Below are 17,248 nucleotides of genomic sequence, written 5' to 3'. Positions count from 1 at the left end.
CTTTATGTACATTAGATCGTCGTTTACGGTTCTGTTATTTTACAATATATAAAAACTCGACCAAATTTACCCATGAAGTGGATGAAGTGTTCACGCTGTTATTATGCACTACATAGAAAACTGGTGCACAGATAAAGAGGCGATCATGAGCACATTACCTGCAAAAGCTTCTGCACACACAAAGAGTGTCCATTTCTTGCTGCTAAGTGCAAGGCATTTTTTCCTGTAAGGATAAAAACAGTAATTGTTGCATGTTATGTCTGAATGGCTGAATCGTCTCAGTCATAATTGCATATCTTAGAAAAAAAAAAAAAGCTGATCAGCAAAAAGGGGCTGAGTGCCACCTGGGACTTTCAAGCATCTCCACATTTTAGTTTTTTGCATATTTGGTGTATTGGCATGATTTTCCAGAGCACATTTCCTTGCAATCCGTTTGACTGGTAATATTTAATATTTACCAGGGTGAAGCGCAAATGTATAATAGTGTCTCATAAGGAGTGAAAAATGAATACCTGTGGCATCATTGGCTGTCACATCAACACCATGGCCGAGAATGACGCTAAGGCAGTCCAAATATCCTCTGGTGGCAGCGAGATGAAAACTGCAGAAAGAGAGAGAGAGAGAGAGAGAGAGAGAGAGAGAGAGAGAGAGAGAAAGAATTTAAACATAGATAAAGCAAGAAAAAAAAAAGGACAGAATTTTTAATACAGTAATATCCAATTGCAGGAAATTGAAGAAAAAAGCACGTGTCATGGGGAGACAGGAGAAGCCGGAATGAAAGAGTGATAAAATGGCCAATGTGGTGCTGAAAATTGATGCCTGCTGTAACCTGCCGCATCAGCATTCCCAGAGGATGATGGGAAACTAAATCCTCAACCCTAAACCTCTTATCATGGACTACATACAATATGCATTAACTCTATCCAGAAAAAAGCATTTTCAGCATTTTCCCCGAACCCACATAATACATGCCTATAGATTTGAATATCTGGATATCTGTCTACGAGTACAAGAGCGGGAGATTAAGGAATTGATGGGACATGTTTAACAGGCAAGTGAAACGTTCAGCCTGGCTGGTATATCATAGAGGTCATGGATGGGAATAAAAGTATTAGCTCTTTCAAATGTCCATTTATAGGGAGTGTTATTTTATTGCTGGAATGTCAGGAGAACCTAGGCAGTTATTACACTCCATTCTTATTTAATATTGCTCACCCAAGCTTTAAAGCTATGCTAGATTTAGACCCTGAATTCTAACTGTCCTGTCATAAATGCAGGGGGCATTATTTACAGCAATGGGAAGGATCAGAAACAATCCAAGCAATCCAATTATGTCCACCGCAGCTCATTGTTGTAGCATATTATTCATACTTAGGAGTCAACACCAGCCATGGAGCAGTGAGCAGGCTCAAGTGGAACACAGGGCATGTGTGTGTTCGAGTGTTCAGAAGTGTGGGAAGTCACACAATCTGCCATGTGACTTTAGGAACTGTTATTAAAAGCGGTGTTGGGAAGAACTCTGGGCATGCCGCAGCCTTGACCTGAAGGTCTGGATGCACAAGCCCTAGTTAAGTGCGCAGATCGCACCCCCGGTGTAACATGAAACCCGAGTGACATGCTGTCTGCTCCCTGGCTTACAGTTACATCATGTTATTCAGGTGCTATTATCGTCACATAATGGAGAGGAATGATTTTTTTTGGATATCGCTACGAGTCAGGAGGCAGTCAGGTGGTCAGCTGATGTAATGAGGTCATTGAGTATATTCTGCAATGCTCAGGAAAGTCATTAGGCCTTGGATATGCTGCTGTGGAAACCATTGGGGGCAAAAGACAATGATTTGAATGACAAAAAAGTTGACAGCTGCTCAGAGTCCTGACAAAAAGATCAGCATGTTTCTTTTCAAATGTCCAGATCAACACCGGCTTTTGCTGTCTTTTTTTTTTTAAAGAAATGTATAGCCCAACACTACAAGCTTTCAGGAACAAATCTCAAAAAGACAAGTAAAAGCAACCATTCATTGTGGCAAAGCATGACCAGAGAGACCGGAAAAGAACTCTGACCTGCTGGACTCGAGCATTAATTCACTGTTAGAGCTGCCACGTTGTTGACAGGCAAAGAGACGAGAGGGCTGTTCAGAACCCAGACATGTCATTCTAGCTTGGCTCCAGCTCCTTCCGTGCCTCTGCTGGATGCGTGACATTTTTAGAGACACTGAAATGATGTGTGTGTGTGTGAGTGTGTACACGAGTGTACATGATGGAACTTTAGAGACCCCCTGAAAAGTAGGAACATGACCGTGTGAACATGGACATTACTGCCTATATCACTAGGTCATTAACATTATCTTTCACACAGAGAATAAAACCCTGAAAAAACGAGAAAATCTATATATTTTTACACACGACTAAAGCTATATTAAAAGGGGTCGTATTCATGGAGTCTACACAAAAATTGTTGCTTTAAACAAATTAAAATTTCTGGCTTCACGAGATGAGTCACTGTGATGTTTCTCAACACAGGAGAAGCCTTTTAACAGTCAATAAATAAAACTATGAGTGTTAGCTTAGTCTTTTAGTCTCTTAATTCAAAAACCTCGGAAAATGATTTTAATGTTCTCCATCAATTAGCTGTCACTTTGTTCTTTGTATGCTGTCTGTATTAAACCAGTTTGCCCTCTAAAGATATGAGCTTCTCTGAGCCTGAATTTCTCAGTTACCTAGCAACATTATTCTCAAAAGTATAATTTCAAGAATTCCATCTGAAATAACTATTATATTCGAAAAATGTGTCAGGTTTTTAGTTCTGACTGCAGGGAAACTTGGGACATGCAAAGTGTGTGTGTGTGTGTGTGTGTGTGTGTGTGTGTGTGTGTGTATTAAAAAAAAAAAGAACAGTGAAAAGTTCCTGTTTTTGTTTGCATTTGGGTAATCTTGAATTAGCAATGCTAATCACTCTCTCCACAGATGTGCACCTCAAACCCAACCTAACCTCCCCCCACCCACAGTCTTTTTACTACGTGTATTCCTGTGGGCCAGGCAAAACACATTTTTATTAAAGATAAACACTGCACATATAATTCGATCTAAAATAGTGACCCACAACTGCAGCTGGACTACAGCGCACCCTCCCTGTGGTCTCCACAGCCACCGTGTCCATCACACGCATAACGCCAAGCTGAAACAACACGAACATGAAATCAGTGTGTGGCCATTCTATATATGAGCAGTGGAATCCTTTACATATTAAAGGCCCAAAAGCATGTGACCCTTCATGCGCTCTTGCAGCACTTGACCTCCCACGTCTCTGGAAGGTCTCCGTGCTCCACCATAGGGCAGGTTGCTGCTGACGAGCCTGCTTCATATATCAGTCAGTGTTTGTTACCTCCAGCTCTGTTACGCTGCCTCGCCACCCTGGCGACTTGGCCGTGCTGGACGCACTTGATTTAGGCCTGAGAAATTCCAGAGATTTATTACAACTCCGGGCCTCTTCTCTATGCCGGCGCACAGGAAGAATCTCACACATGGATCGAAATACCCCAGGGTCGAAAACATCTTATGGTCCCGATTGCAAAGCAAAACAAAGCAGGCATTAAAAATGAGCTAAACATTGGCACACTCTAGACTTATTTCAATGCCACAGGGATTCAAAGTGGTATTAAAGGGCATTTAATCGTAATAAAAAGCAACCAGCTCCTGACTCTGTCTAAATGAAAGTATTTTCCTTATGCGTCTAGTACTTGTACAGCAGTGATGGGATGTGCTTCAATTCTATGCCGTTTACAACTTTTTTGGTTGAGTGGATCTGTTCCACAGTGACGATTCTAGACATGTCTGTGTCTACTGGTTGGTTACAGCAAGCCTCAGCCCAGATTAGACACAAACATGGGCCAGCGAGGATTCTGTAAATACCAGTCATTTTGAATAGATTATAATTACTCCCATATGCTGCTGCATAAACACGCAGCACTCAGTTTGGATTTGGCCCTTTAAATATAACTTTTTAGAAGGATCAGAGTTTATCCACTTTGCTTTTTTTAATGAAAGAGAAATCCAGAGCTTTGCATTTATAATTAAAAGAAGAACCAGAAACAATATAGTTTATTAGAATAATGCAATGAGAAGGAAACATGGCCGGACATTCGGATCGTCCCTGGAGTCATTATTAACCTCTGACACCTAAACCGATTAAAACTCGCTGCATGATTTTGTTGAAATGGATTATCCTCTGTGTGTGTGTGTGTGTGTGTGTGTGGGTGGGTGCACTTACGCAGAGCGGCCCTCCACATCTAGTTTAGTGGGGATGATGCCTTTCTTACTGAGCACAGCGGACACCTTCTCCACTTCTCCTTTTTCCACAGCCTTCATCAGCCTGTCATCATACTTATTCCAGTCTGTGTTCTGCAAAACAGAACAAAGAGGACAGTGCATTTAGTAGAGCGTAATACTTTTAAATACAGCATCTTCCGTGCATTAGAGACTGTCAGCATGGCTCAAACTTTTAGGTGAGCGAAAGTGATTCGCTGTCAAGTAAGAAAAGGAAATTTGGCACTTTGCGGAATGGAGCTAGACCAGTTCTTGAATAGCACTGTTTTTTTCCATGGAAAGCATTTGTACTTCGAACTTGTTAGGAAATAAAAAAAAATTATTATTGCAAAATGTGTGTAAGAATGCAACTTGACAAGTAAAAACAAGACAAAAAAATCCAGAGGCTTTAAATATCGCTTCGAATCAACACTGCATTCTCCAGGAACATTCCGGGATTCTTAGCTGCTATGGAGAAAGTCATAAGTCACTCTCATTTAGCAGGTCAGTCCAAAAATCACACACAAACGCACAAGCATGTGCGTGCGCACACACACACACACACACACACACACACACACACACACACACACACACACACACACAAGTTTCTCAGTAAAGTTTAAACAACTCTAAGCAGGATTACAATAACTGATCTCCATCTTAAGAAATATTTGTTCTACAACTGTCCTCGTGTTCATTTGATACCTACAAAGTACATGGAAGTGCATTTAAGCCATCGAGTCATGGTGCTGGTGGTGCTGGTGATGCTGGTCCTTTACGCAGCTGCTCAAAAGATATACAAATAAAAAGTAAAAAAAAATAATAAAAAGTTGCCCCCCCCAAGTGGCCCTGTTGGAGGAAAAAAAAATACACTCAGCCAGCGAGTGTGTCCCCGTTTAATCGGGTCCTGTGCTCCAGTAGGCTGCCTGCACTTCGCTGAGACCCAAGAGTCCTCGGCCGATTCTGCTCGCTCCTCCCCGAGCCTCAGCCTCTCCCTGTGCTCTCATCACGTCCTCCCATACACACTAACACACACACGCCTGTGCACGGAGCTGCTGCAAAGCAGGGGCCAGCCCTGGGACAGCAGCTCCTCCTCTGAGAGACTTTCACTTCTTCTCTCCCGTTTTATTGCTTTTTTCAAGCTAGTTTCAGGACATCCTGCTTTTCCCTGCGAGATAAAGACTCTTCTTCCTGAGTGCTCCTTCTTTCTCTCTGCGCCAAAATGACAAGGTCGTACAGCTCTTGGTGGTAAATATGTGATCTCTTCGGGGTCGAAAATATCCCGGTAAACATTGTGCAGATGGGGACTTCTGACTGGCTACCTTTTTTTTTTGCCCCCCTCCGTCCACAAACCTTTCTCCAATGACTGATTGGGGAGCAGGCACTAAGAATAACCTATCCTGACATGCTCGACCTATGAGTAACCGCAACGGTGGCGGAGAGTCAAGACGGAGGCCAGCCAAGCAGGAGGAAGCCCATACACACACACACACACACACACACACACACACACACACACACACACACACAAAAAGCTAGAAATATAAACCTATGACAGATTACAAATTTGGATTTAAACTACTCTATTGGATGACATACTGAAGCGAGTTGTCTACACCTCTCGCAAATTTTCTCTTCTCATGCTCCGAGTGACGGCAGAGCTGCTGATCCAGACGCACGGTAGCAGGATTAGGTGTCGTCCTTTTTACAATCGGCTGTCTGGGAATCTGCAAAGCCCCCTCATCTCCATCTCTCTCTGCACCTTCATGGTAAACACGGCCTATAAAATCTATTTCAAACAGAAGTCGTCATCCTTTAAATTGGAAGACTGAAAAACATACTGGGGGAGGCCATAAAAAAATGGTGGTGGGGGTGTGTTTAATTTACAAACTTGATTCGTGTCTCACACACACACACACACACACACACACACACACACACACACACACACACACACACCCTTCCGAGTCCGAATGGAGCCAACTAAGTGGCAGCAATCTTCAGAAAACGTGAGAATCTCTGTACACACTCAAAAGAGTCGTATGAGGGGGTCGGGGGGGTAAAGAGAAGGGGAGGGGAAAGGGGTCACTTTCTAACCTGCTCTGCAACATGGAGACAAAGGAACCGAAATGGACACATGCCTGGTCACAGAAATACACGCATGCATGTATGTGCGTGTGTCTGTGCATGTATTTTTGTTTTGTCTTGCTGACAGGACAATGAATGATGGCCTGGAGGTGTTTACAGCCTATTCACTCAACGTCACTCTAAATACGTGACGGACAAGCGTATTAAAGCACCAGATGTGAGTAATGATAAGTAATTGCCGACCAACCAACGGGTAACTAAGCAGTTTCATTTTGGAATTTTCATTAATACATTATGCATAATACAACACAAACTGCTTCAAAACACCAAAACTCTAGGCTGAGGTTAGAAGATTCTTTCAGACATTCAGGCATAAAAAGACTTAAAATGTGGAAGCCATTCATTGTCAATGTGCAGTCGGATGAAACTAATTAAATAAACCAGTCAACTATAATTTATCATTATTCTGCTGATAGACTGTTTGACTTGACCCATTAAACTGTATGTTCAACAGCCACAAGAGCCAAATCAGAGCCATTTTTTTTGAGTCAGTTTTCTTATATAACAATCAGACCTAACATTATGACCACCTGCCTAATATAGTGTTGGTCCCCCTTTTGCTGCCAAAATAGTCATGACCCATTGAGCATTAACAACATTAAATTCTTTAGAAATTTGAGCTACAGGAGCTCGTCTGTTGGATCGGACCACACAGACCAGCCTTTGCTTCCTACATGCATCAATGTGCCTTGGCTGCCCATGACCCTGTCGCTGGTTCACCACTGTTCCTTCCTTGGACCACGTTTGATAGATACCGGCCACTGCAGTTTTGGAGACAGTCGATTAGCCAACACAATTTGTCCCATTTCCTGCTTCTAACACATCAACTTTAATGACAAAATGTTTATTTGCTGCTCACCAGTCATAAATGTTATGATGTCTCCCTTGATAGGTGTATATTTACATTTACATTCATGACATTTGGCAGAAGCCGTTATAACAGACTTACAACTGAGCTGGTGAGGGTTAAGGGCCTTGTTAATGGGTCCAGCAGCTTGGTGGTGCTGGGATCATGACCTTCCATTCCAAGGTAAAAAAATACCTTAACCACTGAACTACAACTTCCCCTAAACCACCACTTCTTATTTAATAAATTATATAATCTACTCGAAAATGATGTCATCTCTATTAATATATATGGTCCCAGAGTTTAGAAAAAAAACAACTGCATAACAAAGAGCCCACACTAAGAACACATATCGAGTTTAACAAAACAGCTGAGAGCTGTTAAAGATTTTAGCAGAAACTCGCATGTGCAAAGCCCTGTATTCTGCTGGGTGTGTACATTCTAACAACAAAGACCTAGTAACAAAGACCTGCCCAGGAAAAGGGTTGGTCTTGTAAATAATGTTTTGTAGCTTCAGGCAGCTATATATACAGATATAACTCAACTAGTCGAAAACCTTTTGCATGTTCAGGAAATGAAATACTCTCACTGTGACTTTGTTACATGGTTAATAATATCCCGTAATTTAAATACTCTCAAGCTACATGATTTTTGTTACCTGGACATTTTAGCTAGACGAGCTACACAATATTAATTTTATATAATATATATACTAGCTACACAACATCAAAGGTCAAATGTATGCCACCTAGTGATTAGGTTATAGTGTCGTCGTCCCCCCCCTGCAAACTCTGTAGTAAAACGGGTCATGATGAAAAGTTCAGTGATTAAGACATGGCATCTGTTCATCAGCCCTGTTCAAACCACCCTGTTCAACTGCTTTTATTGAGAAGAGTTTACAAGCAACAAGAGCTCAACCATGAAGTAGAAGACCAATCAAAGCCAACAGAGCACATAGCACCTAAAAACCACTTCTCATTGAATGCATCCCTTACTACTAAGGTTTAAATCCACCTCTGGAAGCAACATCAGCATAACATAAGAAGTGTGTGTCAGGGGCATCGCTATGCGCAATGCCGAGCATCGGCTGAAAAGACGTGATACACACTGCTACTGTAGCATAGAGGTGTATGTTGCACCAGTATGTGAGTGAAGGGCGGAGCCAGAGGAAAGGAACGGTGAGAATCCCACCTGTGGCTGATTTGGCTGATCAGTGTGCTCCAGTTCAGTGACTACCGAGGAGGATAAAAAAGAAAGAGAAAAGAGCCTTGGGGGAGAGAGAAGCCAAGCAGAACTGACTGTGTGTGTGGGAATGTGTGCGTACGGGTAGCAGTTTAGTACATTGAAAAGTAGGAGTGAGTACTAAGTGTGCCCATGTCAAATCAAATCAAATCAAATTTTCTCACATACACACAGAGTACGACATGCAGTGAAATGCTTTTTTAAAGTTAAATGTATGTATGTATGTATGTATGTATCTGTCTCCATACCACCCTGTCCTCTACGTCTGCCTCTTTCACACCAACTACCTGCATGTCTTCCCTCACCATATCCATAAACCTCCTCCTTGGCCTTCCTCTTTTCCTCCTTTCTGGTGGCTCCATCCTCAGCATTCTCCTACCAATATAACGCATGGCCCGCCTCTGCACATGTCCAAACCATCTCAATCTCACCTCCCTCACCTTGTCTCCAAAACATCCAACATGCGCTGTCCCTCTAATAAACTCATTTCTAATCCTGTCCATCGTCGTCACTCCCAACGAAAACCTTAACATCTTCAGCTCCACCTCCTGTCTTTTACTCAATGCTACTGTCTCTAATCCATACAACATCGAAGGTCTCACCACAGACCTATAAACTTTCCCTTTCATTCTTGCAGATACCCTATGGTTAATGTAAATAAATTTATGATTTATTGTCTTTCTAAACCAAAGAGAAATGAACTACCTGTACCATGTTGAATTGTATAGCAGCATTTATTTTTTTTTACATTGCATTGTATTGCATTGAAACACAATGTCTTGAATCAAATCGGATCACACTGCATCGTAATGGGGTGAATTGTATCGCATCACATTACATAAGTATCGGTTTTATATGCATCTTTAAATGTATCATATTGTTGGCATCGAGATGCGAATTGGATCGGCCTTAGTTGTGGAGATGCACGTACATCACTGAACGTAGTGTTTTGCATATAACATTAAAATTGCTTTCAAATGGCAAATAACTGCAGTGTAAAAAGAATAAATCACTTCAGGGTATTCTGTTCTGGGAAAATAATAAACTTCAGCATATAACACATCACACGATCATGTTGCTAAATATTGTAAAGCACTAGTTTGTGCTTAATTCGTCGTCAAGTATGTAATAGTAAATATGCCAATGACAATTCTGAACATAATGTGGATATTATTTGGTGTAATGATTATATTCAGAACAAGGTACAGACCAAGGATTAACAGCTGTGTCTGTATACTGAGGATCCAGCGGCACAGGACCTCGGATTCTTATAAGGAGCCTAAAACATGAGCTTTGAACACGTGTAGAATTTCAGAGTTTTGATCAATAAAGTAAAAAAAAGAAAGAAAGAAAGTCTGAGCAAAGCCAAGCTGGTTTTGTTATAAAACCTCTTATCATCACCAGCTAACCATACAATAAACACTAAAGCAAACGCTAGGACAAGTATGCTTGGGTAACACACTTCCTTTCTTCCTCTTCTTTGTTTATTTCACGTGACTCAGCTTTTCACAGAGAAGTTTTGAGAGAAAAAGATAAGTATGTGTACTTTACACAGCATGGATGATGGGTAAGGACAAGCTTAGTGCAAGACGTCTGGGTTACTGCCAGATGAACGTGCACCAACACAGAAAAAAACTGGAGTGAAGGTGGCAGCTGAGCCAACAGCTATGATCATGAAAAGCACAGACAAGTTCAACACAAACCAGCATTAACATACCAACAAACCACTGGTGTAGTAAAGAACATTGATTATATTTTACAAATGCAAAGGGTGGGTCAGTATTTCATATATTAAGCGAACAGTGAGTTCAGGAACACCCAAGGCCCACTGATGTGTGAAGCAAAGACTAATCCACCCAGTCTGATCAAACATAAGAGCATCAGAAATACAAATAGCTGAAACAGTTAATGCTCGCTCGGATCGAACACACAGTGTTCCCAACTTGATGCGTATGGAGCTACACAGCTGCAGCCCTGTTAGGATGTTGACTCGTTTCTCCCACAGAAAGCTCCAACAATGGACACGTGAACATTAAAACTGGAGCCATGATAGAGGGTTGCCTGGTGATGAAGCACATTTTCTTTTATATCGTGAACATCCTGGAAAATAGATAACACCAGGATGTACTATCAGAAGAGGGCAAGACATTGGAGGCGGTGTAGAGCTCTGGGCAATGTTCTGCTGGGAAAACGTTGGTCTCAGAATTCATGTAGATGTTACTTTCACACATACCACATACTACATAAACAATGTTAGAACAAGTACACCTCTTTATGGCGGCAATATTCCATGAAGGGCATTGGCACATTATTGTGTCATGAAACACTAAAAAAATTGCAGTCATCAGCTATGTTACTTTATGTGCAGATTAAACAGTGATTTATAACTACTAGTTCCTATTTTTATTAGTCCAAGATAAATTTCCCAATAATTTTAGGGGTTTTTTGTATGCATTGTGGAATGGGAATTCTGACCTTTCATACCGAAAGCAGAAGATGGGAGGGAGAGAGATTAGTTGCTTCCTGTGTGAATGGCTGAAACTGGAATGTTTGTGAGTTCAGTAGGGTTGATGCAATGTAACAATCAGTCATAGTGTATGTTGTATTTATTTCCATCCATTTTTTTTTTTTACTTATTGAGTTCTTTATTGCAGAGTTTCAACATACCAACCACATTCCACTAGACAATGCAAGACACACACACACACACACACACACACTTAACAGAAAACTAGAAGTCGGCCAAGTAATTAGTTAATCCATAGTTGATTGCTGAAACATTGCAAGACTGCATGCTGCACGGCGATCTATTGGTTGATTCATTAGTTGGTTGGTTCAATACTTGCTTGTGTGTTTTTAATGGCTGAATTATACAGTAATATTTTTTAGACCAGGGTAACAGACATTAAAAACCCTTCTAGCAGTTGAAGCAAGTTTGCTCAGTAGTGACAGATACTGAGCTCATCATATCCAGGTTCTAGTGGACTCCTTCTACATGATTTCAAAACCTTTCAAAGCAGAACTACTTCCTCTTCCCTTAATCAAACACCACATGTCAATGTCAAGGGAACAGCATTGTTAGAGCTTATACTGTGCACCTTGGAACATTTTAGACAAATGAAGACACACAAAATCAATGAGGGGAGGGGTCAAAGATCAGCTGTTTCTTTTGGCACAAAGTCCACAACTCATCACTTGCCTTGAGGGTATACGGTGACAGACACGAACTGCGCATCACTTTGAGATACCGTCCAAGATCATCTCACTGCAAGAGATAAGAACTCTCTGTGCCTCAGTGACGCACACAAACACCAGCCGTTATAAAACAAGTTCAAACAGGTGCTCATTAGCTGGTGTTTATATACCATGGTGCTTGTTGCTCCAGATTACTCATTTCATATTTATCTTTCCAACAGGAGATGGTTCACAGTTAAAAAAAAAAAAAAAAAAACACAGGCAGGGAGTCATGTAATGCAGGAACATCCAAAAAAGACAACCCACAAATGCAGAAGTTCCACATTGCAGTGTGAGTGGTGGTGGCTGGCCATCAACCAGAAAAAAAATACACATTTTAAAATAATTTATTAATTTGATGGTTTAAATGTTGCAAAGTAGCCATGTAAGAACAGCTTTAATAAAGAAATCTCTCGTGTCTCTCAACCGGTCTCAAATAATCCATTATGGAGTTTTTCCATGTGGAAAATCGGCAAAAGAAATCCCAAAACATATTGTAAAAAAAGAAAGAGGTGGAGATATAACACGCACACACAAAGATCAGGCATAACATTATGACCACCTACCTAATATTGTGTTTCTGCCAAAAACAGTCCTGACCCGTCGAGCATTAAGAGCTGCAGTTTTGGAGATGCTCTGTCTGATGCCCAGTCATCTAACCATCACAATTTGGCGCTTTTCAAACTCGCTCAAATCCTTACGCTTGCCCATTTTTCCTGCTTCCAACACATCGACTTTGAGGACAAAATGCTCACTTGCTGCCCAATATTTCCACCCACACACAGGTGCCATGATGAAGAGATAAATCAGTCTTATTCAGTCACAGGTCATATTGTTATAATGCCACAGTTAAGCCTGATTTGTATATACATAATTTCAGTATTATATGCACAGAAGTAATAGAAAAAATCTAAGCTAATTTAAAATTAACAAACATCAACATTCCACAAGACAAGAACAAGTTTAATGGTTAACTTAAAGAGTTATGATTGAACAAACCTCTTCAGCACCCACTTTTTTGTCTATTCACAAAAATATCCAAGCACTTTTTTACATTACCTTCAGCATTTAGTTGAAAAACAGGATATGACTAGCCTTATTGCATGTACTTGAAACTTTGTACATCGAGAGGAAGGCAGTAGACAGTCTCCTCATTGTGTTTAACATTCAGGTACTTTGAGAAAATTGATGTGGCCTCCATTGCATTTTATGGACCTGTACTAATGTCTAAGCTTATGAAAAAGTCTTACTGTTACTGTTCTCTGTACATTTGCTCCTGAACTAAACTCTCTGAACTATTCTACTCAACTGATCATTTAATAAAAATAGAGATTGCAGCTTGAGACATGGCAGTTAAAAGGATGAAAAAAAAGATATGACGAAAAAAAATGATAAAAGAAGAAATGGAGTACATTGCACCTCGCTGTTCTATTATACAGTGCCATGTAAAGTTTAAAAATTAGTTAGCCTTCCTGAACGCTCAAAAATATATATATATATATATATATATATATATATATATATATATATATATATATATATATTCCACGGGTCCTGTGTATAGGTATATTTGTTCAAGTTAGAATTGTCTCATTTAGTTTATTCCCGGTGTTTTCTGTAGCACCTTGATCCTGAACGAATGTTGCTTTATTTCACAGTGTACTAAACCGTATATGGCTGAAATCTGAGTGGTCTAAAAAGGCAGATAACAAAATTTCACACACAATGTTCTTGTAAATGATGTATAAATAAATCTGTTCGCTTCCAGCTTGCTGAATGAGGCCCAGTCAATCTAAAAACTGATTTAAAAACGTCATTGACAACTGATGTTGCCCAGTTGTTAAGTCTGTTCTATACTTATTCTATCTACTTTTGTACGAACCACAGCAAATAATTCTAACCAATTGATACTAATCCTTCTGCAGTGTCAACAGTTGTAGTATAGCAATTGTGGGTTATTCATTAATACCCTAACCCCAACCCTAACCCTAGCCCTTGATTACACAGTAGTGACCGAGACCTAACCTGTGATTAGTGACTCTACCAGTAGTAGTAGCAATTGAGCGATAATTCAAGGTTACGCTGGGAATATAGGCAGATAGCTATACAGACTGTCGTTATGCTGCCAGCTAAACGGCTGCTTTAATTAGACCTGCTCTCCAACATTCTTACCCCCACCCTTAGGTTATGTATGCTGATGATCTTAGGCAAGTGTGCACCCAGACGCCTGCTCGTTGGTATGCTGAAGTAAGGCTGGGAGTAGCAGCAGGAGGCCCTTGTCGGTATGTAAACTAGCTGTAAAAAACAGCTTCAGGCTATACGGCATCTCCAATGACTGATCTCCATGATTGGCACAATAAAACGAGGCACACTGCTACCGTGGCAACATGAACACACTTACCATGCATAAGAGGCCTCAAGTTGTGACCATTATGCAATTATGAGACTTTTCTGATGAGATTTACGCTGCGCTCACCCTCTTTCTCTTCCTCAAATGCACATATACGCCTCGTAAATGTGATTAATTACCGATCAATATGAAGAATGATGTACAGCACTCTAGAACTACCATCCCTCATTATTAAACCCCATGTGTCAAGAACAAAACAAGAATGATGAAATGATATTAATATTAACTGCAGTTTGGTTAACTGTTGACTCATCCAAAATCTAAAAAGAAAAACTAGGGCAACAAGTGTCCAGTTACAGACTCCCTTGGTGGTTCCGGTCTGGTCCTCTAAAACTCTGCCCTCCCAAAAGAGAATCAAATATCCATTAGTGAAGAACTGCCCATTGCTCTCGCTCTTACCCAGTCTCTGTGGGGAGAAACCAAGCTGAGCATGTAGTCTACCCGAGCTTTCCAAAGTCTTGACAGCTGTTCTGTAGCATCAGAATGGTCTGACCTTTGACCTAGGGGCCAAAGTGTTCCCCTGCTATTTTCCTCCCCATTTCTGCTATCAAGTTATAATAAGAAGGATCAGCTTTCCCAGTCAACTCTGGTCTCAGATCTCATGGATTTTTTTCACTGACCACTCAAAAAAACAGGACTAATCAGGGCACAATGTTAAGACCCAATCTTCTATGATCAGAATAAATTGCTTATTAGTGCTGTAGGAATTTCAGATCCTGATGTAAAACACGAGGCATTTAGTCTGAAGAGATCCTGGATGGGGTGCCAGTTCTGTGTGCGGGCAACATACTGGCAGACCCCCCTCATTCTTACATAGGAACAACTGAGAATCACCAATCTATATGCTGAAATTTTTGGGAGGCAGAAGGAAACCTACACAAAAACATAGAGAAGCCGCTCTGTAAATGAGCTCTGGCTTAACCCTGGGCCCTGAGATGCAGCAATGCTACAATGCTTAAATGTCACCTGGCCTACTATATTTACATTTCAACTCCAATCAAACGCCAGTGAAACAGCACCTTTTTAATACGAGGTGCTATCAAAATGTTTTGAGACTAATCTAAGTGTGTAAACATACATTAACTAAGTACTTTCTTGTAAACAGAGCTAGTCCTAAAACCTTTTAATACCACCTCCTATTTGCACTTTTATAGTATATTCAACAAATCTAAAAATACACTGAAATAGTTTTCCTAAAAAAAAAAAACCCTTTCTGAGCAGGAATCAATCTGGTGTAGAAATCTACATAAAATCGTTCCCCAGTCAGAAAAAACTAACATCACCAACTAAGCAACTTCACAAGGTTCTTTGGTTTCAACTAGAACTATATAGTGATGTCATGCAGCTCATGACCATAATTATTCCCCTCATTTTGTTGCTCAGATCAACACAGGTTTAAAAAAAAAGGCATCAATCCAAGAGCCGCCCAGTCACTTCTGACTACGGGGAAAGGGGTTAAGATGCAGGACTTCTGGTCAGAAGGTCATGAGCTCAAATCCCACCACCACTAAGCTGCCACTGCTGAGCCCTTGAGCGAAACCCTTAACTGTTTTATGAATGTGATAATAGTAAGTCACTCTGAATAAGGGGGTAAAATATAAATGCAAACGTCTGAGGTAAGCTGAATGATGCATAACTCGTCTATTATAGTCTATAAAATGTCAGTTCAGATCAACTACGACACTCAAATCTAGGACGATCAAAACTCTAAATTTTTTCATATTAAACATTTAAACACACGAGAGTCCACTTTGTCTTTAGCAGTGGCGGGGCCATTATATTATTATGCCTTGCTGAGAACAAAACTCCAAACATGCCAATTCTCTCATCATTAGATATCAGAGCTGCATTTTATGTGCAAGTCCAGCCATATCACACTTCCTAGCAGAGGAGCCAGACTGAAATCAAGGACAAAGAACTGAGCAAATTCCACTACCGAGAGCTAAAATGAGATGTTTTTGTTCATTAAATTCTAAATCTGTACAGATAAAAAAAGGCTAAAGAATAATCTACCATGTGACTTTGCACACGTGACATTAATTTTGTGATAAAGTGCTGGTTAGATTAGCCAAATAAATAAGAAATTGCTTTATAAACTGGCTGCGAATAAGGATTTTTCGGATGCCAGGGATAACGCTAGGCAACCTCACATGCTCCCGAATCCTGCTTACTCTGGCATGAAGCTGAAAAGCTGGAGGACGAGAAAACTCACCTCACACAAAAAATGTGTGAAGATATGTGAAGATCAGCGTGTATATAAAAGCAAATTCGAAGAGAAAGGAGGAAAACATGAAAGACCAAAAACAATAAAAAATAAATAAATAAAATTCCTGCAAGAAAAAAATGAAAAGCTAAAAAAAATCTTAAATAGTGAAGAAAAAAGACAGACAAAGTGACAATGAAAAAAAAAGTACTGAGTAATATTGAATGATAGAATCAAAGAACAAATCAAAGAATTTTTAAAATAAATGCCTTGGGCAAAATAAGGTTCACTGTTTGGACAACAATGATCATAAACTATAAGTGAATTGGATTAGAAAACTGAAAACTGGAACTGAAAATCATAAGTGTATGTAAGAAGTCAAACGGTTTAAAACATTCTACAGTGAAACAACCCACACAAATGCAGGAATGTGCTGATTAAACAATATTTACATGCCCAAGGTCACTGCTTCCCACGAGTCAGAGGGACAGTCTTATTAAGGACATGCCCCAATGTGTATTTAACACTAAAGCGCTAAAGAAACAAACCCATTCAACCTGAAAGCTTGACCTTATTCTCAATAATGAGGCAAAAAATAGACTGGCAATGTTTTTTTGTTGTTTTTTTTAGCAATTTAGATCAAAAGAGTAACTAATGAGACATGATATGTTAGCTTTTAAAGGTTTATTTTATTAGTTTAAGATTAGATTAACATTGCTAACAGCCAAGGGAAACTACAAGGTGGCAGTTTAGCATTAAGCTAACATTTGAATAAATCACCACACAGGCCTTAGCATGGGATACTCTGCTTATACCGGAATTACAACGCTAAATAAATGAATGTTACACACACACACAC

At 40.2% G+C, this 17,248-nt stretch overlaps 1 protein-coding gene across 3 annotated transcripts in view; it reads right to left on the bottom strand.

The window, feature by feature from the left end:
- uacab (uveal autoantigen with coiled-coil domains and ankyrin repeats b) overlaps positions 1-17,248 on the bottom strand; it is a 54,390-nt gene that overhangs the window by 19,804 nt on the left and 17,338 nt on the right. For 2 of the 3 annotated variants that reach the window (XM_046840417.1, XM_046840420.1), the window contains exons 2-4: positions 4,268-4,398; positions 513-601; positions 159-223 (exon numbers count right to left, since the gene is read on the bottom strand). In XM_046840417.1, the coding sequence (XP_046696373.1) occupies positions 159-223; positions 513-601; positions 4,268-4,398 (285 nt within the window). Of the gene's footprint in view, positions 1-158; positions 224-512; positions 602-4,267; positions 4,399-5,014; positions 5,524-17,248 lie in introns of those variants that run through there. The other variant, XM_046840419.1, reaches the window with a different exon arrangement.

This window comes from Silurus meridionalis, chromosome 26, assembly GCF_014805685.1.
Source record: "Silurus meridionalis isolate SWU-2019-XX chromosome 26, ASM1480568v1, whole genome shotgun sequence".
Taxonomy (NCBI): Eukaryota; Metazoa; Chordata; class Actinopteri; order Siluriformes; family Siluridae; genus Silurus; species Silurus meridionalis.
The sequence above is the reverse complement of the archived record's forward strand: the minus strand, read 5'-3'. Positions and strand labels throughout refer to the sequence as shown.